The following is a 23,308-nucleotide window of genomic DNA, read 5'->3' as shown; positions in this document are numbered from 1 at the left end:
GCTAAAGGCATTAGGAACATTTTTAATGAAGTAGTAACAAAACTTTTCCCATATCTGAAATGATACACATCCACATACAGGAGATATATGGGACCCTGAGGTTAAGACAAGATCATAACAAAACCTCATAAAAAAAAAAAAACAAGATACATCATAAAGCAAAATGCCAAACATTGAAAATAATGTATGAATACTCAAAGCAGCCAGGGAAAAATATCAGGTCACATGTAGAGGAAAGCCACCAAGCCAGCACAACAAAGAATACTCAATATAACGATGCACAGTTACCCAAAAATAAACCCCAATGCTCCCAAATCAAAGAAGATCACTAGAAGAGCATCCACTTAAATGAAAATTAAGACAATACAATTATCAAACAAACCAAGTTGACAGGCAACTACAACATACATCCATAATAACACTGAATATAAATGGCCTCAACTTCCCAATTAATTAAAAGATACAGATAGCAGAATGGATTGAAAAATAAGATCCAATTAGATGCTGTTTGCAACAGACTCATCTTGTTGGCAAAGACACCCACAGGCTGACGGTTAAAAAAATGGAACAAATAAAATATTCCATGTAAATGTCATCTCAAAACAAGCTAAGTTGCTAGTCTATTTATCTGACAAAGTAAACTTTAAGCAAAAATTAATATGAAGAAGAAGAGACAAAGAAGGCCACTATATTCTGGTAAAGGGAACACCCTAATAAGAAGATATAATGGTAATAAATTTATATGCCCCAAATGTCAGTATACCTGATTATATTAAAAATTATTCTTCACATTAAATCCCAGATAGACCCCAATGTGATAGCACTGGATGATTTTAACACACTCTTACCACCAATGGACAGATTATCAAAGCATGTAATCAATAAGTATATGCCAAACCTAAGTAATACTATAAATCAAACAGATCCCATAGACATCTACAGAATATCTTACCCCACAACAGCTGAATTTACCTTCTCACCAGCTCATGAAACCTTTTCTATATCACAACACATTCTAGGTCAGAATGTAAGTCGTATCAAATCCTCAAAAACTGATTATGATTCAATAGGATGCATGGAATTATAATGTAAGGAAACTAGAAGTCAACAGAAAAAAAAAATAATAGAAGCCACATAAACATATGGAGATTGAACAATATTCTTTTTAAGGAGAAATGAGAGATGAAATAAAAAAAATTCTTAGAAACAAATGAAAACAGGGATGCAACATATCAAAATCTCTGGGACACTGTGAGAACAATTCTAAGGAATTGCTCTAAGGAAAATTTATAGCACTGAGTGCCTACATTAACAAACATAGATTCCCCCCAAATGAACTTATGATTTACCTCAAGACCTTAGAAAGGAAGAACAAACTAATTCTAAAAACCATATGAGGGGCTGGAGTTGTGGTTCAGTGGTAGAATGCTTGCTTAGCATATGTGAGGCACTCGATTCAATCCTCAGCACCACATAAAATCAAGTAAATAAAATAAAGCTATTATGCCCAAGTACAAAAAAAAATTTAAAAACCCACACAGGACAAGAAATTATAAAGAGCAGAGTCTAAATTTTAAAAATTGAGAATTTGGAAAAATTCATAGGATCCCTGAAACAGACTTGGGTCCTTGAAAAAGTAAGATTCACAAACTCTTAGCCAAACTAACGAGAGAGAGAGAGAGAGAGAGAGAGAGAGAGAGAGAGAGCCCCAATTAACAAAATTAGAGATGAAAAAGGAGCTATCACCACAGCCACTTCTGAAATTCAGAGATCATTATAAAGTGTTTTGAAAATTTATACTCTAATATGGAAAATCTAGTAGACACTGACAAATTTTTATACACATATGACCTGAGCTAACTGAACCAGGAAGATATACAAACCCAGACAGATCAATATCAAGTAAAGAAATTGAAACATAAATTAAAAGTCTTTCCAAAAAGCAAAGGCCAGAACCTCATAGATTCTCAGCCGAGTTCTACCAGACCTGTACAAAAGAACTAACACCAGTCAGTCAAATTATTCCATAAAATTGAAAGGAAGGGAACACTGCCAAAAACATTTTATGAAGCCAATTGTTATGGTTTATATGTGGTGTCCCCCAAAAGCTCACATGTAAGATAATGCAAGAAGGTTCAGAGGAGAATGACTGGGTTTGAAAGTCTTAGGCTAATCAGTGAATTAATCCCCGATGAGATTAACACTGTAGTGACTGGAGGCAGGTGGGGTGTGGCTGGGAAAAGTGGTTAATTGAGGGATGTGGCTATGGGTATGTTTTGGATCTGGAGAGTGCAGTCTCTCTCTCTGTGCTTTCTGATCATGATATGAGCTGCGTCCCTCTGCTACATTCTTCCGCCATGATATCCTGCCTTGCCTCAACCTCCCAGGAATGGAGCTGGCCTTCTATGGACTAAGACCTCTGAAACCATGAGCCCTCCAATAAACTCTTCCTCCTCTGCAATTGTGCTAGTTGGGTCTTTTAGTCACAGCAGCTAAAAGCTGACTAAAACAGAAATTGGTACTGAGAATTGAAGTTGTTGCTATGACTAAGCTAACCATGTGGTTCAGGCGATTTTGGAGCTTTTTGTAATTGATGGGAGGAGGAATTTTGAGATGTGGAGAAGTGCAATCTCCTTAGATTGTTGTAAGCAGAGATTAATGGCCAATTCTGGTGTGGGCTCAGAAAAAGAGGATGCTATTGCAAGTTGGAGTAGAGCCCATTCGTCTTATGTTCTGACTGAGAAGTTGTCTGTATTTTGCTGTGTCCGGAAACTGTGTGAGGCTGATTTTAAAAGTGATGGACTTCTTAAACTGGCAGAAGAAATTTCTAGCCAGCAAAGTATTCAGGCAGTAGCATGAACATTGCTGGTGGCTTTTAGCCAAATTCACTGTGATATTCAGGAGCAGAAAGCAGAGCAGAAGGATTTGAAAAACTGGCACTTAAAAGGTAGGAGTAAGGAGCTGGGGCTGTGGCTCAGTGGTAGACTGCTTGCCTAGCACAGGTGAGGCACTGGGTTCGATCCTCAGCACCACATAAAAATAAGAGATATTGTGTTCATCCACAACTAAAAAAAAGGTAGGAGTAAAACGGGCTAAAAAGGTGTAGTTGTTAAAGACCTACTGCCACTAAAGAAATGCTAAAGACTTTGCCCAGAGACAATAAGAAACATGGTGTGAAGGTATCTCAGGAGCTGGCAAGACCAGACCCATCTAAAGCTCAAGGGAGTAAAAGTGACAATTTTCTTAAGAGACCAGTGGGTTCTTTTTCTTACACAAGTAGGCCCCGAAAGTTTTTACAGTGTGCTCAGACACCCAGATGCTCAGAGGCTGCTGCAACAAGGATCCCTGGATGGTTGGCTACTACTTGAGATGGCAGCAGACCTTGGTGTGACACGTGGTGCTGTTTCTGCAGGAATGCGGGATGCTGGAGTTAGGGATTCATGGAGGATTCCATCAAGATTTCAAAGGGAGGCAAGGCAAAGCACAGCAGGGTCCCTGCGTGCACCCCCTGAGAAGTCACTGCTGCCCCATCACTGAACACAGCTTCTTCCATCTTGGGACACCTCTGCTGCCACCATAGAGAGACACAAGCCAGGGGCAGGAAGACCACCCTAAGGTACCTGCAGCTTTGGTTACACCTGAGTATTCCTGCTAGTTGTGCTAATAGCCACCATCTCGCTGCAGAAGCTGGAGAAAACTGGGCTCTCCCTAGATCTGTGAGTCTTAAAGTACACAGGGACAGACAGGGCTAGCTCCTGCGGGTAGGGAGGCTGGAAGACGGTGTGAGGGCATCCTGCGCTTGGCCAACTAGTCTGGCACCCACTGGATTCCCAGGACCCACTTAGGCTGGCACTCACTGGGACCCAACACCAGCCTGGTCCCTGACTCCAGCCTGGTCCCCAACTCTCTCCCTAGTCCAGAATGATCCCCCAATCCCACCAGTTTGGAAACCAAAAGAGCCCTTCAGCTCTCCAATCCTCAGTCTCCCAATCCCTCCCTAGATACCAACCCAGCCCAGCGCTTACAGTTATGTGTCGAGCCCCCAGCTCTGGGAATCTGGTCCTGATCCACTTGATACACAATAGCTCTCCACAACAGGCATACAGGTCCCAGAAATTGATTTCCATGCATTTATGAACCCTACTACTATGTATAACTATAAAACTCTAATTAAAAAAATTAAAATGGCTGGGGTTGTAGCTCAATGATTGAGTGCTCCCTGTGTTTGAACCCCAGCATTCCCCCACAAAAGTATTAAATATTACTAAAATTTAATATTTGTGATTTGATATTTTTAAGTATTTAAGGAAATCCATTCAATTAAGCACTGTCAAATCCCAAACTCTAATAGGGAAATAATGATTAATAGAAAAAAAAGTCTACACTAAATAAATTAAAGTACTACTTTAGCCACTATAGTATTATTTGTTATATTATTTCAACTAACCTTTTCTCATCACAGCTAAAAAAAGGAGTTAATATTTGTTTACTATTATTCAAGTTAGCCAAATAACCTTTTTTGACAATTTCTTTGAGATTACAAAATATAAACAATGAAACCCTAATTATGTTGTACATACACACATGCATGTGCGCATGCACACCTGTTAATATTTGGTGTGTAGATGTCTTTACTTTCAAGAGACTTTGATATTTAATAGTTCAGTGAGAAAACACATGAATATAAGGTTTAGAATAGAACTGTTCAAATAAGCCCCATATAAGGTACTTTTGAATGCCAGGGAAGAGATCCTAAGTCCCCCTGAATAAATCAGAGTTTAACTTCTGAAAAGAGATGGAGTTTTCTAGGTTGACAAATTGTGGGGTAGCAAGATGAAAAATGAGGGCTATCTAGTCTTTGTGACAGCTACTCCTCTCCCCTAGACATAAACAAATGTAAGCAAATGGATGTGACTGTGTTCCAATAAGATTTTATTTACAAAAATGAGTATCCAAACAGATTTAATCTCTAGGCTATAGTTTGACAATCCCCTGCCTTATAGCACCATTTTCCCCTCATCACCCAATCTGGGAACTTACACATTATCTCAGAGTCCTATATCTCCCTTATCACTTACATCTTCCATTATCTAGCCAATCACCCATTCCCATTTTTTTTTTACCCCCACTGTCTCTCAGAAATGATAGTAGGTCACTTCTTCCATGTTGCAATGGTCCTGTGCTTGCCCTTGCCCTATAGCCCTCTCTACTCAATCTAAGAGAAAGCAGTTGCCAGATGCTTAGTAGGTATCTACAGAGACCCACGTGGCAAGGATCTGATGGTTCCTCTCACAGCCATGTAAATAAGCTTAGAATTCGGTCCTCCTCAGGCTTCAGATGGCTGCAACCCTGACTGAAATCTACCTCAAACCAGAATACTTCGGTAAACTGCTCCTGGATTCCTCACCCCTTAGATGCGGAATCTAAAATAAGTTCCTAAGTCACAGAAAGTTGTTACAGTGCAATACGTAACTAATATATGTGGTAAGCCCACTGTAGCCCCATTACCTCTGCTTACAACTAAAGTCTAGGGGCAAAAAACAGAAACTACAGGAGGAATCTAAGAAGTAAACATATTTAGACACTGTGAAAGAAAGTGAGTGTACTTTCATCTTTTCTCTAATAGTTTTGTCCTGAAAATAGCCTACTCACAGATCTGTGCAATGGTAAAATTCTAATAGAATCTCACCTTTATGGCTAGACATGAAGAATATGTACGCATGAAAAAATCTCTGGATTTTTTTTTTCTTTTCTCTTGAGGATTTGCCAAAAGCAGGCCCCATGCATGGAGCTGCACTAGAGGAGCAATAGCACAGGTAGATACAACTCCAAAGAAACCTCATCTTTCTCACCAAAGAACTGAGAAAAATGAACTGTATCTATAACCTGAACAATGTGGGAGAAGAACCCAGAGAAAAAACTAGAAGGGGATCCTATGATTCTGTGAATGAGTGTGCAGAAGTCTCAGGATCAACCCTGATGAGGTACATATAAAGGAAGAAATACAAATAGCACAGCACTTTCCAAAGACTTTTGAGAATCAAACTGATATTTAGAACATTGTCAAAGTCCCAGATAAAGCTGTAAGTAGTGCATGCGTGGGACAGACACAAAGAAACAAAATCTTTGAAAATTGAACTGAAATGAGAACCAATGCCCCCAAAGGCAAAACAGAACTTTAACCTAAAGAAGCTCATTGTCTGACAAAATAACAAACAAATATCTCCAACATTCTCCAGAAAATTGTAACAGGATGCGGAATCTAACTATTGATATGGTTTAGATATGAGGTATCGCCCTAAAAGCTCCTGTGTTAATGCAGGAATATTCAGAGGTGAAATAATTAGACTGTGAGGTATGAGCTAATCAGTCCATTGTAGATTGAACAGACTGAGTGGTAACTATAGGCAAGTGGGTATAACTGGCGGAGGTGGGTCACTGGGGACCTGCCTTGGAAAACCTCATCTTCCCTGGGATCCCTTCTCCTTCCCATCTCTCTGCTTCCTGACCTTGCCATGAGGTAAGCATTGTTCCTGTGCCACAGCCCTCTGTCAAGGTGTTCTGCCTCACCTTTGTCCCAGAGAATGGAGTTGGCCTATCACAGACTGTATCTCTGAAACAAACTTTCCTTCCTCTAAGTTGCCCTTGTCAGGTATTTTGGTCATAGTGAAGCAAAGCTAACACAATATGACACTTGGAACATCTACGACACAGTCCAAAATCATTTGTCATAAAAAAGAACCCAGAAAATGTGACCAAATCTTAAGGGAAAAGACAATCAACAGATGCTAAACCCAAAATAACAACAAACATTTAACATGTCAGTTTAAAACAAACAAAAAATAATAACTATGCCCTATGAGGTAAAGATAAACACATTTGAAATGAAATGACAACACTCTCTAAAGGAATATAGAAGCTACAAAAATAATCAAAATAAAAATTTTAGACTGAAAAAACTTATCTGAAAAAAAAATCACAGAATGGACAATAACAGAGTGAACACAACAGAGGAAAGATGTCAGTGAACTTTAAATTCATAGAAAATATTCAATCTGAGTAACAAAGACAACTTCTGAGAAAAGAAATTGAAAAAGAATGAACAAGGTACCTTAGGGATTTGTGGAATAATACAAAGAATCTAAAATTCATGCCACTTCAGTCCTAGATGGAAGGATGAAAAGACTGCTACAGGGGTTGGGGTTGTAACTTAGTGGTATAGTGCTTGCCTAATGCATGTAAGGCACTGGGTTTGATTCTCAGCACCACATAAGAATAAATAAAATAAAGGTATAAAAAAAATTTTTTTAAAGACTGTTGCAGAAGTATTTAATTAAACAGTGGCTAAAACATATTGAATTTGGAAAAGACAAATTTATAGATAATAATAAGTTCAGCGAGCCTTAATGAGGATAAAATCAAATAATATGAAGCCTACACACATCATCAAACTGCTACAAATGACAGACATAGATTAAAAAATTGAAAGGATCTAGAGTAAAAGACACATTTTTACATGGGAACACCAATTTGAATTTCTGTGGATTTCTCTTCAGAAATCATGAAAGCTGGAAATAGTGGAAGAATACTTTTAAAGTGCTTAAAGAATACTATTGATCCAGAAACCTTTAAACTGTGAAAATACCCTTTAGGAATAAAAGTGAAAGTTTTCAGATGAAGTAGAAATAAGAGAATTCATCTTCAACTGATCATCTCCAAGAGAAATGCTAAAGGAAATTCTCTAAAAAAAAATTCTTATTTATACATGGACACAATATCTTTGTTTTTATTTTTATGTGGTGCTGGGGAACAAACCCAGTGCCTCACATGTGCGAGGCAAGCACTCTGCCAACCCTGGCCCTTAAAGGAAATTCTTTATGCTAAAGAGGAATGAAATAAGCAAACTATCAATGGCAAAAATCTTAATAACTGAGTGAACATTTTCTTCTTTAGTTCTTTAAAATAGATATAACATAAAGATTTTAATATAGTATACAATGCAACTATAATACATTAAGATTATAATCTATAATGAATTCATATGATGAATGTTTATATTATGCCAATATATGGGATACTCATAGTTTTATGACATAAGTATTATAAAAACAAAAATTTAACTTATTTATATAACACCAAAAAGCAACCCTTTTGTCTCATAGTGTAGAACCTAAGAGTGAAGTGTGGGATAGGAATGGTGTGGGTGGTGGGCAACTGTAGTAAAGGCTATGGAAAGGCTATGAGGCCTACTTTCCCTTTGGTGTCTGTCCATTGTTAACAGTGCAGAAGGCTGTTACTACTGCTCAGGACGAAGCCATGGTCAGTGACTCAGTAAAAGCTTTGAAGACTTACTTATTTCTGTCCCTGCTTCTCCATGCCTTTTCTAGGTTCCTAGTGAGTACAAGAAGAGCTATTCTCCAGTAGATGGATAAAACTGTGGGAGGAAAAAGCAATGGTGAAAGGGAACACTGATGGCTTCTTTGTCTGGAGCTGAGGGTCTGTTCCATCAAAACTACAGTTGTCCAAGATACATAATTGAGTAGTCAGCAGTATTCTTAGTGAATGTGTATATTTTCTTCCCTCATAGCGTCACCTCATAGTGTGCAGAAAAGTTTTAATACAAAATTTTAAGGTTTTTGCTAATATCTCTTAAACTAAAAAGTGATGCTGTGGATTCCAATCAAGACCAAAGAAACTCATTATAGTCTTTCTCTCCCTTACAGATTAACACTAAGAACTTTGAATAGAATACAAAAACCAATAATATAAAAATAAATAATAGCAGTCAGACTCAGGAATGAGCCAAAACATGAAAAATTATTCTTAAAAGGGTCAGTTTTTCAATTTTTTTCTTGATTTCTGTTTTGGATTTTCCTGAGGATACTGCCAATTGGAAAACTTTATATAGATGTGAGCAGTAATGACTCCAAGAAAAACTCTTTGTATTTCTGGCCATAACATGAGGGCCCCTATAACCTATAGAATATGAATGGAAAACTCTTTTATTTCTTCACCCCCATTTTCTTTCCTGGCACTGACCTAAGGCAGATATAGTGTCTTAGCCTCATGACGTTAGCAGTGACAATAATGCTAACATAGAAAACCCTAGAGAAAATCTAATTCTTCAGGCAAGTGAATTCGGAAAAAAACCCAATACTGAGAAGTGGCAGAAATCCTCATTGGTATTCTTTTTCCTTTCTTTGATCTGCTTTCCTGCAAGGCTGACCCAAGCTCAACAAGTATGTGACAGTGCAGGTAGCTAAAACTCTTGACAGAAGTTTTGTTTCTGGCCAGAAGAACTAAGAAGAGAGATCTCTAAGAAGTAGAGTGAGGTGGCAGCAGGTGGAAGGGATATCCTGGAGAAGATCCCCCTAATTCTATGAATGAACCTACATAAATCATGGGTTTATCTCCAAGCTGCATATTTGTAGAATAGTAGAATAGACTCAAAGCAGTCTGCCAAAATTTCCAGGGTATCTCAAGTTTTTGTACATATTGCAAACAAAGGAATTTGCTCTCTTGGACTATGTCTCATAGTCTCTTTTGGACTATGTTTTCTTGAAAGACTGTATAGTAAACAACCTTGGAAAAGAGAGGTAAGAGTCTCTTCAAAGCAAAGACCAGGTTTGTTTACTGGGTAGTATTAATAAAGATGATGTATTCACCAGCACTAAGAACAGGCAGGATTATGGCCTATTACAAATAATTTAGCATAAGGGTTCCTCAGCTTGTGGCTAACCAAACAAAGGTACAGAATCCACCTGGGCTAATCTTCCTCACCTTACTGGAATATGAGGGGCAGGGAAACTGTCACAAACATATACTTATGTTTCTTGCTATGCTTTGAGTAATAAAATCCTGTATCGTGTTTTCTCCCAGCAACCATAAAACAGATTAAATAGTCAGCTTACAAGGAGGGTAAGACTTTTTCAGGTGTTGAGATAAAAAAAAGTCAGTGAACAGAGAATATTCAACCTAAATTGAAAAAAAAAAATAACAGAATAGCAGAACCTTTGAAATATTAAAAATTTATATCATCCAAGTCCTAGGAAGAGAGACAAAGAAAAGCTGTGTAGGAAAAATATTTCAAGAAATGATGGGCAAAAATTTCCCAAACTTGATGAAAGACATAAATTTACAGATTAAAGAACAAGCAAACTCCGAACAGGACAAATGAGAGAAAAAAATTACAAGTTACATCATAAAAAGTTACATAAAAAGTGGCTGATAAAATAAAAAAGTTAAACTTGAGGTAATTAAAATCACAAAAAACTACATTTAGAAAAATTATTAGAATGACTACATTTTTCACATTAGAAATCATAGATCAGATCAGAAAGCAGTGACATGAAATCTTTAAAGTGCCAAACAAAAAGACTTGTCAACTAAGAATTTTATATCCACTAAAAATGTGAGGAGATCAAGAATGTGGGAAGGCTGGGCAAAAGGAACACAAGTTTGAGCCTAGTTTGTGCAACTCAGGGAGACCTCATCTCAAATAAAAAGAACCGAGGATATTGCCCAGTACAATATTTGCCCAGCATGTGTTTCAGTGCTTAGCCCTGAAACAAAAACTAAAAAACCCAAAAGCATTTCAGCCCCAGTACCACAAACAACACAATGAAACTGAAATAAAGATATTTTCAAATGAAAGAATACTGCAGGAATTTGTTGTCACTAGGGCAACTCTAAAACGCTACTTACAAGTTCTTTAGGCTGAAAACATACAATAGAAGAAAGTAACAAATACTTGGACCTTCAGAATTAAATAAATAATCTAAAAAATAGTAACTAACTGGAGAAACAGGATAAACTAGTTATTTTAAATGGGTATGACTAGGCTGAGGTTGTAGCTCAGTGGTAGAGTACCTGTCTAGCACATGTGAGGCACTGGGTTCGATCCTCAGCACCACATAAAAATAAATAAATAAATAAAGATATTATGTCCATCTACAACTTAAAAAATTCGTTTTAAAAAAATGGGTATGACTAATGGAAATAGTAACTTTACCTGATAAGGTTTTCAGTACATGAATATTTAGTACATATGAAAACTATAACATGAAAGGGGGCAGTACACTAATAGAACATCAAAAGTTAGGTTTGTCTATTGCAATTCCTAGAGTAGCCACTAAAATATATATTTGTAAAGAGATAATGCAAAAAAAAAATCCAGTAGATAAATTAAAATGCCAATAAACATTAAAGTAATGCAAAAGGAAGGAGAAAAGAAGAAACAGGGAAAACAGAAGAAGAAAAACAGTAAACATATAAAATGATATAGATCTAATCCAACCATGGCAGTAATTACATTAAACATAAGTAACCTAAACACACCAATTAGAAGAGATGGATACAAAATTAAGAAATTAACTACACAACAATATGCTAATTTAGGTCACAGGTTAAAAATAAAACAATGCCAAAAATGTCATATAAATAAAAGAAAGGTGGAATGTTTATAAACATCAAAGTGAACTTCAGAATAAGGAATATTACCTAGGAATAAAGAAGGGCATGATAAAAGGATCAATTCAACAAAGACACAAACAATCCCAAATGCCGGTGGCTAACAAAGCTTCAAAATACTGCTAAATAATACTGATTTAATTAAAAGAAGAATTAATAAATAGAATTATACTTGGAGACATTACATTTTTCTCAATAACTGATAGAACAATTCAACAGTTAATAGAGAAAGACAGCGAACACTTGAAAAACCTTTTTAACCAATTTGATCTAAACACTCCATTCAACCACAGACTATATAGCATCAGCACAAAAAAGAAATTAGTAACAGAAAGTTGTCTGGAAAGTTCTCATATTTTGTAAATTAAACCATACATACTAATTAACACAGGTCAAAAAAGTCACATAGGGAACTATATACCTAAATACTAATACTAGGAAAAGAGTTTCAAGTAAATGATCCAACCTTCTATTTTAAGAAACTAAGAGCAAAGTAAACATAAAGCTAAAAGGAAAAAAGAAAATAAGAAACAGAAATCAATGGAATTCAAAACAAATAGAAAAAAATGAAAACAAAAGCTAAATAAAAGCTGGAAAGATTCTAAGAAATTGCAAACTTCAAGACTAAAATAAACACATAAACAAAAAAACCCTGAATATGTAAATTACCATTATCAATAATGAAAGGGGAGAGGCATCACCCATGGAATCCACAGACACAATAATACAATGATAAAGAGTATTATGAAAAACTTAATGCTCATAAATTGTACAATTGAGAGTAAGTGGCCAAATTCCTTAAAATACAAATACTGCCAAAGTTCACCAAGAAAAAAATAGTCTATTTAAAACACTAAATTTGTAGTCAAAGGTCTTCTTTTGCACAAAACTTCAGCAGATTTCACTAGAGAGTTCTTTCAACATTTAAGGAAGACGTAAGACTAATTCCACAGAGCCTCTTCAAGAATATGAAATAAGAAAAAATCCCCAATTCATTTAAGGAAGCCAGCATTTCTGATACAAAACCAGACAGACATTACAAGAAACAGAAAACTACAAACCATTACCTTCCATGAATATAAACACAACAACCTAAACAAAATATTAGCAGAATAATCCAGCCATATATAAAAAGAATAAAAATATTATGTCTGTGGGTTGTCCCAGGAATGTAAGGCTTATTCAACATTTGAAAAATGAATCACTATAATCTTCCTTATAAATAAACTAAAGGAGAAAATTATATGATAATCACAATAGATTAAAAAAAAGCTTTTGTCAAAATCAACATCCATTTATGAGATGATGTTGATTTCTCTCAAAAAGGGAACAGAAAGAAAAGTATTTTAACCACATGAAGTTCATTTACACACACACAGACACTTTACAAACAATATATATATGTGTGTGTATATATATATATGTGTGTATATATATATATATGTGTGTATATATATATATGTGTGTATAAATATATATATATATATATATATATATATATATATGAGAAAAAGAATATTTTTCTCCTATAACTATGAAAAAAGAAAGGACACCCTCTAATACCACGTCCTGTCAACATTATATGGTGGTCCCAATCAATGCAATAAGGCATCCAGAGGAAAAGAGGAACAAAGACTAGAACAAAAAGAAATAAAACTCTAGCTACAGACAACATAATTATCTACATAGAAAATCCCAATGACTACATAGAAACCTATTAGATCTAATGAGGTTTTAGCATAGTTACAGCATCCAGGGTCAATATGCAACTAATGGAGAAATGTAAAAATGAAAGAAAAGCAGCAAAACTGAAATCAAACACCATGAAATACTTAGGTAGGAACTCTCAAAAGATGTGCTGGATCCATATGCTGAAAACTATAAACACTGATAAAGAAATCAATTAAGGTCTAGAAAATGGAGAGACTGCATTTGTTAACATGTTCATTTTCCCCAAGTTAATCTATGGATTCAATGCTTCCCAATTAAAATTTCAGCAGCGTGTTTGATAGAAAACAGTAAATTGATTCTAAAATCATGTGGAAAGACAGTGTAGACTGGCAAAAGGATAGTTAATAAATCAATGAAACAGAGTCCAGAAATAGACCAGACACACAAAATTGCGATGGTATGCATATGAGTTGTGTCTCCCAAAGGTCCATGTTAAAGGCTGTGTCTCCAGAATGGCATTATTGTTAAGTATTGTGACTCTTTAGAATGTGGGACTATGTGGGAGGTCCTTATATCACTGGGAATATGGCCTCAAAAGGACTATGGAACACCCCCACACATACACCAGCTGTTTTCTCTGTTCCTAGCTTGAGATGTGACCATTCATTTCTAACACGTGCTCTGGTGTGCTGTCCTCACAAAAAGCCCAAGCCATTAAGGCCACTCAATCCTAGACTTTAACCACCAAAATCATAAACCAAAATAATCCTCTTTACTTCATAGGCAGATTGTGTCAGGTTGTTTCATTATAATGACAGAAAGCTGACTAATACAATGGTCAATTGATTTTGACAAATATACAAATACAACTCAATAAAGAAAGGCTAATGTAGCCAATACCTCATATGAAAACCAACTCAAAATGAATTCTAGGCCTAACACCTACCAACTATAAATCTTGTAAAAGAAAATAAAAGCAACCTTGTGACCTTGGGTTAAAGTTAGCAAAGGATTTACATTCTATATGACATTTAAAGTGAATGCTAATTCACAATAAGGTGGGTATTTTGGACCAAAAAGAGGAGAGTAAAGGGAAGGCAGGAGACATGGGAGTAGGAATGATAGTAGAATGAACCAGACATTACTCCTCTATGTGTATATATGATTACATGACCTGTGTAACTCTACATCATGTACAACCAGACCAATGAGAAGTTATATTCCATTTTGTATGATGTGTCAAAATGTACTTTACTGTCATGTATAACTAATTCGAACAAATAAATTTTAAAAAAATAAAAAGTTCTATAAATGAAAACAGAAAGGCTAATGTTCTTTTATCAAAATAATAAACTTTTGCATTGTGAAAGAAAAGGTTAATAACAAAAGACAAGCAACAGGCTTGGAAAAAATTCCTAGAAAACACATATCTGACAAAGGATTCACATTCAGACTACATGAAGTATTCTAAAAATTTAATATGGAAACTCAAGTTTTAAAATGGATAACAGAGGTGAAAGGATGTTTCAAAAAAGACAGAAGTCAGTTGGTGAAGATAAACTCAGAATCACTAATCATTAGGGAGGGTATATTAAAATCGCAAGGTAGGGTTGAGGGTGTAACTCAATGGTATAGGGCTTCCCTAGTATGTGCAAGGCCCTGGGTTTGATCCCCACCACTACCAAAAAACACCAATAATAATACTATACAACTGATGGGAGGCTAAAAGTCAGCTGTGTGCAGGTAAATGTTTAACAATCAGACCTATGGTAAAGATTTTTGGCTTTTGCAGTGGCAAGCTGGTTATCTCTCACTAACTGAAGAACTGGGAAGACTTATACTTTTCACCAAACAGATGAAAAAAACACACAGGTAACCTTGATAGCAGATAATAACCACTGACCTATACTACTAGTGTAAGTTTTTATTAATTTAATTTTTAATAATGGCTGAGTTTCCTAAACTAGTTCACAAAATTCCTTAAAATTTAACAATCAATTCTTGCTAGCCAGGACAAACCTGATCAAGCTTACCACTGCCTAAAATAAAAATTAACAAGTCCTGAAAAGAATGTGGAACAACTAACATTCTCATTCCTGGACAATGGCAATACAAAATGATACAGCCACTGGGGAAAATAGTTTCACATTTTTTTATAAAGTTGTTTGTATTTATCACACAACCCAGCAATCCTTCTTCAAAGCATTTACACAAAAGAGATAAAATGTCACCCAGAGAAATGAGAAGTTTTGCTCTATTTGTGTACTATATGTCATAATAAATTCTACTGAAATATAAATTTTTTAAAAAAAGAGATAAAACATGTGCTCATGTAAAAGCCTGTAAGAAAAGTTTATACTGGTTTTATTCATAATTGTCAAGAACTGGACACAATCCAAAATGTCCTTCAGGGGATGAACAGATTAACAGTGGTACATATATACACCAAGAATACTAAATTCAGCAACAAAAAGAAATGAACTACAGATAAATACTATACTATACTATAAATGCTATACTATAAATAAACACTATAGATATACTATAAATACTATAGATAAAAACTATAGATAAAAATACATGTGATAAAAACAACATGAAATACCATTGATGACTCTTTTTTTTTTTACTAAAACACTGCCAAATTACTTTATTTATGATAGTTTTATCATTGATTCAGATATTCCAAGTATCATACAATATGCAGATAGAGAAAATTTTCTTTTTTTTTTATTGTTGGTTGTTCAAAACATTACATAGTTCTTGATATATCATATTTCACACTTTGATTCAAGTGGGTTATGAACTCCCATTTTTACCCCGTATACAGATTGCAGAATCACATCAGTTACACTTCCATTGATTTATATATTGCCATACTAGTGTCTGTTGTATTCTGCTGCCTTTCCTATCCTTTACTATCCCCCTTCCCCTTCCCCTCCCCTCCCCTCCCCTCTTCTCTCTCTACCCCCTCTACTGCAGTTCATATCTCCCCCTTGTATTATTTTTCCCTTTACCCTCGCTTCCTCTTGTATGTAATTTTGTATAACCCTGAGGGTCTCCTTCCATTTCCATGCAATTTCCCTTCTCCCTCCCTTTCCCTCCCACCTCTCATCCCTGTTTAATGTTAATCTTCTTCTCATGCTCTTCCTCCCTACTCTGTTCTTAGTTACTCTCCTTATATCAAAGAAGACATTTGGCATTTGTTTTTTAGGGATTGGCTGGCTTCACTTAGCATAATCTGCTCTAATGTCATCCATTTCCCTCCAAATTCTATGATTTTGTCATTTTTTAATGCAGAGTAATACTCCATTGTGTATAAATGCCACATTTTTTTATCCATTCGTCTATTGAAGGGCATCTAGGTTGGTTCCACAGTCTTGCTATTGTGAATTGTGCTGCTATGAACATCGATGTAGCAGTGTCCCTGTAGCATGCTCTTTTTAGGTCTTTAGGGAATACCATTGATGACTCTTAAGTGCTTTATGCTAAATACAGAAATTAGACTCAAAAAACTTCATACTGTATGATTTCATTTGCATGACATACTGAAAAAGACAAAACTGTAGGCAGAAAACAGATCAGTAGTTGCCAAATGCTGGGGAATGGGAGGAGTTAATTACAAAGAGCAACATGACAGAATTTACTGGGGTGATTGAACTGTTCTATATCTTGAATAAAGTGACAGTAAACTTTACAAAATTGGAATCAATTTCATATCAACTAAAAACTATCATCAGAGGAATAAAACAGAACTGTTCAATTGTGTATGAACTGTTCAACTCTTCATAGTAAAGTGAGCATCTGCAAAACTAACATTGAAGACATGTTTTATTTTTTTCAGGAAAAAAAATCTTCAAAAATATTTGAGCATTCCTGTTTCAGGTAACTTCACAGAATTACTTTGTTTTTTTTTTTTTTTTTAAAAAAAACAGGCTCTAAAAGGGAAAGTAGTAAACTAGAGTTATGCTTCTTCATAAATTCCTTTCTAGTAATTTTTCATGCTTATTGCCTTTAACCATGTTACTGTTTTTTCCCCTCTAAAACATAGATAATTCATAATGATTTTTTGGAAATTTGGTACTTTTAAAGGTGGAGCTTTATCATTGAACAAATTTATAACAGACTCTCAAATCTACATCTCTAGCCCATCTAGTATTTCTAGCTACCTGTTATCATTTGTATTTACTGTAGTGCTGGGAATTGAACCCAGAGCCTTGTACATGCTAGGCAAGTATGCTTAACACTGAGCTACCCCACCAGCCTGATAATTATCTTTATTGGTCTAACATATATCCAACCAAATAAATTTATAATTATTTGCTCTAAAAATGATCTAAAAGGAGGGAGCCATACAAATGTTACCTTTTAATCTGTTACTGCATCAAATCCCTTGTTTTATTATTTGTACTTTGCTCTATAAAAAAGCTACCAATTTATCAACCCAACAATGGTACCTCCCATTCAAATTTATCCCTCAGGTGGTCATATTAATCTTCCTAGGCAAAATGTTACAACCATGCAAATCTTCCATTCCTTTCACTTGCCTACATAACAAATGTGAGAACTCTTCACAATCTTACTACATAGTAAGCCTATAACACATTCTACATTCAGTTACTCAAAATTATTTATGGTTCTTTAGAATTGAACAGAGAATCTGAACCTCAGAGAGACCCTTGCCAATTCCCCACTTCAAAATTTCATTCCTCTCTTCAAGATCTCTCTTAAATACTACCTCCTCAATTAGTTTTTCCTAGTCAAAAGATACATTCATTGTTCATTCACTATGTGTTAAAGAATGTGATAGGAATTAGTTTCTCATTTCACTGGCATTTTATGTTTTCAGATCATATAATCTCTCTGTACATCTTTTCCTTCTCTACTGGAGATTTTCCATCTTCAAAGACTTATAGTGTTTTGCTGATCTTTGTACTCTTAAATAATATAAACATTATAGTAGAGATTGTAATCCCAGAGGCTTGGGAGGCTGAGGTGGGAGAATCACAAGTTCAAAGCCAGCCTCAGCAACTTGGTAAGGTCCTAAACAACTTAGTGAGATCCTATCTCAAAATAAAAATTTAAAAAAGGGCCGGGGATGTGGCTCATTGGTTAAGCGTCCATGGATTCAATCCCTGGTACAAAACAAAACACTACAGCAGAGACTAAATAAGTGTTTACTGAAGCCAACCAAATATGTTATCTTCTGGGCACTTATAGCCTGGGGTTACATGTTAGGACAGGAATTCTAAGGCCTGTGAATACCTACCTCATCTGAAAATACTAGTTAAAATTCTCTATAAACATTTTGATGCGATAACATTAGGAAAATACTGTGGTATTCATCTTAAATTTAGCTGACTCACATTTGAGGTTAGTAAAGAACCAAGTGTAAACACCTATTTGGTCAACTGACTTGTTGACAAGTGTCCCAAGATCATCAATCAATGTGAGAAACATATGTTTTTAACATCATATGTTTTAACATCTTTTTAACATATGATGCAGGAACAACTGTATTGTCATATGCAAAATAATAAAGTTGGACTCTTACCTAATGCCATCTACAAAAATTAACTCAAAATGGATCAGGCCTGTTATAGTTTGGATCTGAAGTGTTCCCCCAAAACTTATACTTGGCTCCCAACACAACAATTCAGAGGAGAGGCTTTTGGGAAGTGATCAAATCATGAGGGTTCTGATCTCATCAGTGGATTAATTCATTAATAATTGGATGAACTATTGGGAAGTGGCAGAGGACAGGGCTAGTGGGACCTAGTTGGAGGAATAAGGTCACTACGGGCAACCCTGGAAGAGTACTTCTTGCACTAAACCCTTTTTTTCTCCAGTGATCAATATCCCCTGCCCACTTCCTGGCTACCAGGAGCTGAACAACTTTCCCACCATGTCCTTCTGACAAGATGCTCTATCTCACTTCAGGCCCAAAGCAACGGAGCCAGCCAATCACGGACTGATATTTCTGAAGCCCTAAGTCAAAATAAATCTCTCCTCCTATAAGTTGTTTTTTTCAGGTATTTGTCAAAGCGATGAAAAAGCTGACTAACAGACCTCAATATAAGAGCCAAAACTATAAAACTCATAGAGGAAAACGCAGGTGTAAATCTTCAGGACCTTGGATTTGGGACAGAGGATTCTTGTTAAGACACTGAAAGCATAAACACTAAAAGAAAAAATAGATGAATTTGACTTCATTAAATGTAAAAGATTTGTTTTAGAGGACCCCATTAATATCATGAAAAAAGCTGGGTGCAGTGGTGGGCACCTGTAATCGAAACACTCAGGGATGCTGAGGCAAGAGGATCAGTAGAGCCCAGGAGCTGAAGACCAGCCAAGGCAACATAGCAAGATGCCATCTTAAAAGGAGGAAAAAAACTGGGGATTGAGGGGATATGTATCTCAGTGGAAGAGGACTTGCTTAGCATGTATGAGGCCCTGGGTTCAATTCCCCAAAACCAAAAAGCAAAAACAAACCAAACAAAATTTTTTTAAAAAACCTGAATGATGGATGGATATATACTACAGTACTACAGACCTTGAAACCATCATGCTAAGTGAAAAAAAGTCACAGGAAAACAAAACAAAACAATATAATCCCATTCCTACAAAATCCAGAACTGGATAATATAAAGAGACACAAATTATTGGCTATTTAGGATTCAAAACAGGTGGGTTAGGGAAATGGAAGAGAGATGACATCTAAACATCTTAAAGGGTACAGGGTTCTTTTTGAAGTGATAAAAATACTTTTCAAGTATCAAAAAAATAAAATAAAATTTTGCCAAATTCTTTCTCTTCTCAACCCTTCCCCTGCCCCAAACCTAGCCTCTTTCTTGTCTTATAGTCACAATGGAAACATAAAGCAGACATTTGAGACATATTTTATTTACTTAATACAGTTTTATGTGACTTTCTAATTTTGAAAGAAAATGAGTTTTTTCCTTCTTAAAGGAATGAGTTTAAAATTGGGTTAAAATATATACATAGGCATATAGATAAACTAATGTGTAGGTAGGCATTATAAACTGAACAATTATGGCATTGAAGCTGTATATGATTTCCACTTATATGGGTTTCAACTGATCCCCCACTCCAGATCAAATACTCTCAAATGAAAAAGTTTTCTATCTGAATGACATAATTTTAAAGACTCTGATTTTCTTTTCCCTTTTAAATTAAAAGACATGGGCTGGGATTGTGGCTCAGTGGTAGAACGCTCCCCTAGCACAGGTGGGACCCGGGTTCGATCCTCAGCACCACATAAAAATAGAGGCATTGTGTTGCATCCATCTACATCTAAAAAAATAAAATAAAATAAAATATTTTTAAAAAAATAAATTAAAAGGCATTTGTTTTTAAGTATTACTTTTAATTTACAGCTTAGGCAATACACATTTTTTTAGGTAATAAGTATCAAAAGCAGATGATCTCCCTTGATATTACTTAGGGCCTTACAATTTAGTGTTCTCTATGGCTCAGAAGCACCACAAGGACAGCTTGATAAAAATGTAGAATAATGGGCCCTATTGCAGCTTTACAGAATCATAATTTGCACTTCAACAATACCCCAAGGTAATTTACGGTAAAAAGTCTGAAAAGCTCTGATCTAGAACACTTATTAAGCATGGATATTCAAGTGAGGTGCAGGCATCTGCATTTTTAACATAAATACTGTGGCTTTTCCAATACAAAAAAGTTTGAGAAGCACTATTTAATAGAACAGTGAAGTACTGAAAGAGGATTCCTTTAAAACAGTTTGGTAAACTAAGAAATACTGCTATATATCCTTCCCCAAACTTTTTTTTTTGTACCAGGGATTGAACCCAGGGGGACTTAACCACGAAATCACATCCCCTGCCCTTTTTATTTTATATTTTGAGACAGGATCTCACTAAGTTGCTGAGGCTGGCCTCAAAGTTGAAATCCTCTCACCTCAGCCTCCCAAGCCTCTGGGATTATAAGGTGTGCACCACCACACCCAGCTCCCCAAACATTTTGAGAGAAAAAATATCTGAATTTACAAATCTCACAGCCATACTACTTTCTAAAAATTAATAACCTGAATGAATTTGTGAAATATGGAGTTTAAGATGAATAACTAACGTCAACTTTATGTACAATTTTCATGTGCATTAACCAAGATAAATTTAAGGTATTCCTAATCAAACTTTGTAGACTCTCCCTGAAAAATGATCAAACATACTTTTTAAAAATTCCCATCCACGGGCTGGGGTTGTGGCTCAGTAGTAGAATGCTCGCCTAGCACATGCGAGGGCCTGGGTTCAATCCTCAGCACCACATAAAAATAAATAAATAAAGGTATGTGTGCAACTATAACTAAAAAATAAATATTAAAAAAAAGAAGTTCCAATCCACGTGGCAAATATGATTCCTTTTACTTCACTCCAAACAAAGTTCCAAATAGGTCAACCAAGTTTGTTTGGATCCTTGATGTAAAACCTTTCTATTCTCCAACAGGAATACAGGTCTTAAATGCAAATACTCAAGGTTTTGTGAAGAACGCGAAGATGATCAAGGTACTATCCCTAGTCCCAGGGAATCTAAAATCTGAGGGGAGGTAGGGTTTAGCTGGAACTTTGCACCAATTAGCAGAATGTGGTCAGTGCTGAAAATGGTTCCCGGAAGTTCCCAGTTTCAGGTAGCTAAAAATTCTGAAAGTGGATATTTTACAGTAATTTCCAACTTATTTGTTGTAGAGGTGAACAGATCAAGAAAGCACTTTATAAGTAAGGATAGTCTGTGGTAAACAACCTTCCAGGAAATTTGCTTCCATTTTAATAAACACAATTAAAATTAGGATTTTAGGTGTGTATGTTTTTAGTAAATGTAAAGCAATTAAAACATGAACTAGACATAGGCAGTCCAATACACATAAGTTCATAGAGGGTGTTTTCTTTGACAAAAACAGGAACACTCCGCTTCAGAGATCGCTGATCATGCGAGAAAAGAGGAAAAAGGAGTGGAGAACTGTTTCTATTTTTCCCCTGTTAGCTTAAAAGAAAAAAAAAAAAAAAGCCGTTTCCTGAACTACTCCCTCCTTTCAACTTTAAAATTTTCTAAACACTATGGTCTCTAAAGGGTCTTGGAACTAAAGACAAACAAAAATGGGCAAATGCATTTACCTACTCAACAGCCCAAACAGAAGCTTTTACCTCGAGGGGAACCAGTAGTCCACTAAAGACCACGACCTAAGAAAGTGCACCCAAATGCTCCTGGCTGACCCTCGGCCACTCTGAGCTCACTTCATTGCTCTTCCCTTTCAGGGCACACCCTCCCGTGGGAAGAGAAAAGCCAAGCACTTCTTCAAAGGGGCTAGGGAAGCCCCAGGGGAGTGCTGAGCGGCATGCTGGCACCCGGGACAAGACCATCTCTGGCCTGGAAGAAGAGGTGCAACTGACACCAAGAAGGGCCGGTAGAATGGGGAAAGGGCGCTGCGATGCTCGGTCCGGACGCTGCCGGCCCCTTAGAGAATTAGGTCGGTCCCCAAGGCCCGCAGGCTGCTCTCCTGAGGAGGCCTTGCCGCCCAGGCCATTACCCAACCTACTGACAGGTACCTGAGGTGGGGTCCGTCACAGGTGTCACCCACCTGGTCTTGCTAGCCCTGGGGGTGGGAAGGGACAAGCAGGGGTAGGGTAACGGCATCTAAAAGGCGAGACGCGGGGAGCAGCGTAGCGCGGAACCCACGGAGATGCAGTCTGACCTCTAGCGTGGAGACAGTGCTGGTGAACAAGTCTTCTCCGTCCTCCAGTTCCTCAAAGTCGGTGGGTTTCCCGTCCCCCAGCGGAGGAGGCTCCCTCTCGGCCGCCATCTTCGCTCGCTCGGACGACTGCGCGAGCTGGGCCTCGCGGACCTGTCACGTGAGCACGCACAGCCAGGCTGGCGCGCCGACCCGCCAGCTCCCCGCCTCCCCGGCCCGCCTCCCACGGCCCCGCCCAGCTCGAGGCCCCGCCCCCGGCCTCGTGACGGTGACCTCCCCGAGCGCTCGGCGCTCAGCTCCGCCCCTTCGCGGCTTCAGTCATTGCCTGCTTCTCGCCATTTACTTGGTGACTTGTGGAAGATTCTGGACTCTTATTACCGCAGCACCTTCTTAGCAGAGCTAGGCCAAATGATTTCTGTGAACCATTTTTGT

General features: G+C 36.8%; 1 protein-coding gene across 1 annotated transcript in view; it reads right to left on the bottom strand.

Annotated features, from left to right (window-relative positions):
• Positions 1–23,046, bottom strand: part of Snx2 (sorting nexin 2) — a 68,511-nt gene extending 45,465 nt beyond the window's left edge. The window contains exon 1 of the mRNA XM_076856675.2: positions 22,880–23,046. Coding sequence (XP_076712790.1) covers positions 22,880–22,987 — 108 coding nt within the window. The 5' untranslated portion in view covers positions 22,988–23,046. The remainder of the gene's footprint in view (positions 1–22,879) is intronic.
• Between the last annotated feature and the right edge of the window lie 262 nt (positions 23,047–23,308).

Source organism: Callospermophilus lateralis, chromosome 5 (genome assembly GCF_048772815.1).
Source record: "Callospermophilus lateralis isolate mCalLat2 chromosome 5, mCalLat2.hap1, whole genome shotgun sequence".
Taxonomy (NCBI): Eukaryota; Metazoa; Chordata; class Mammalia; order Rodentia; family Sciuridae; genus Callospermophilus; species Callospermophilus lateralis.
This window is presented reverse-complemented; position numbering and strand designations above follow the sequence as displayed.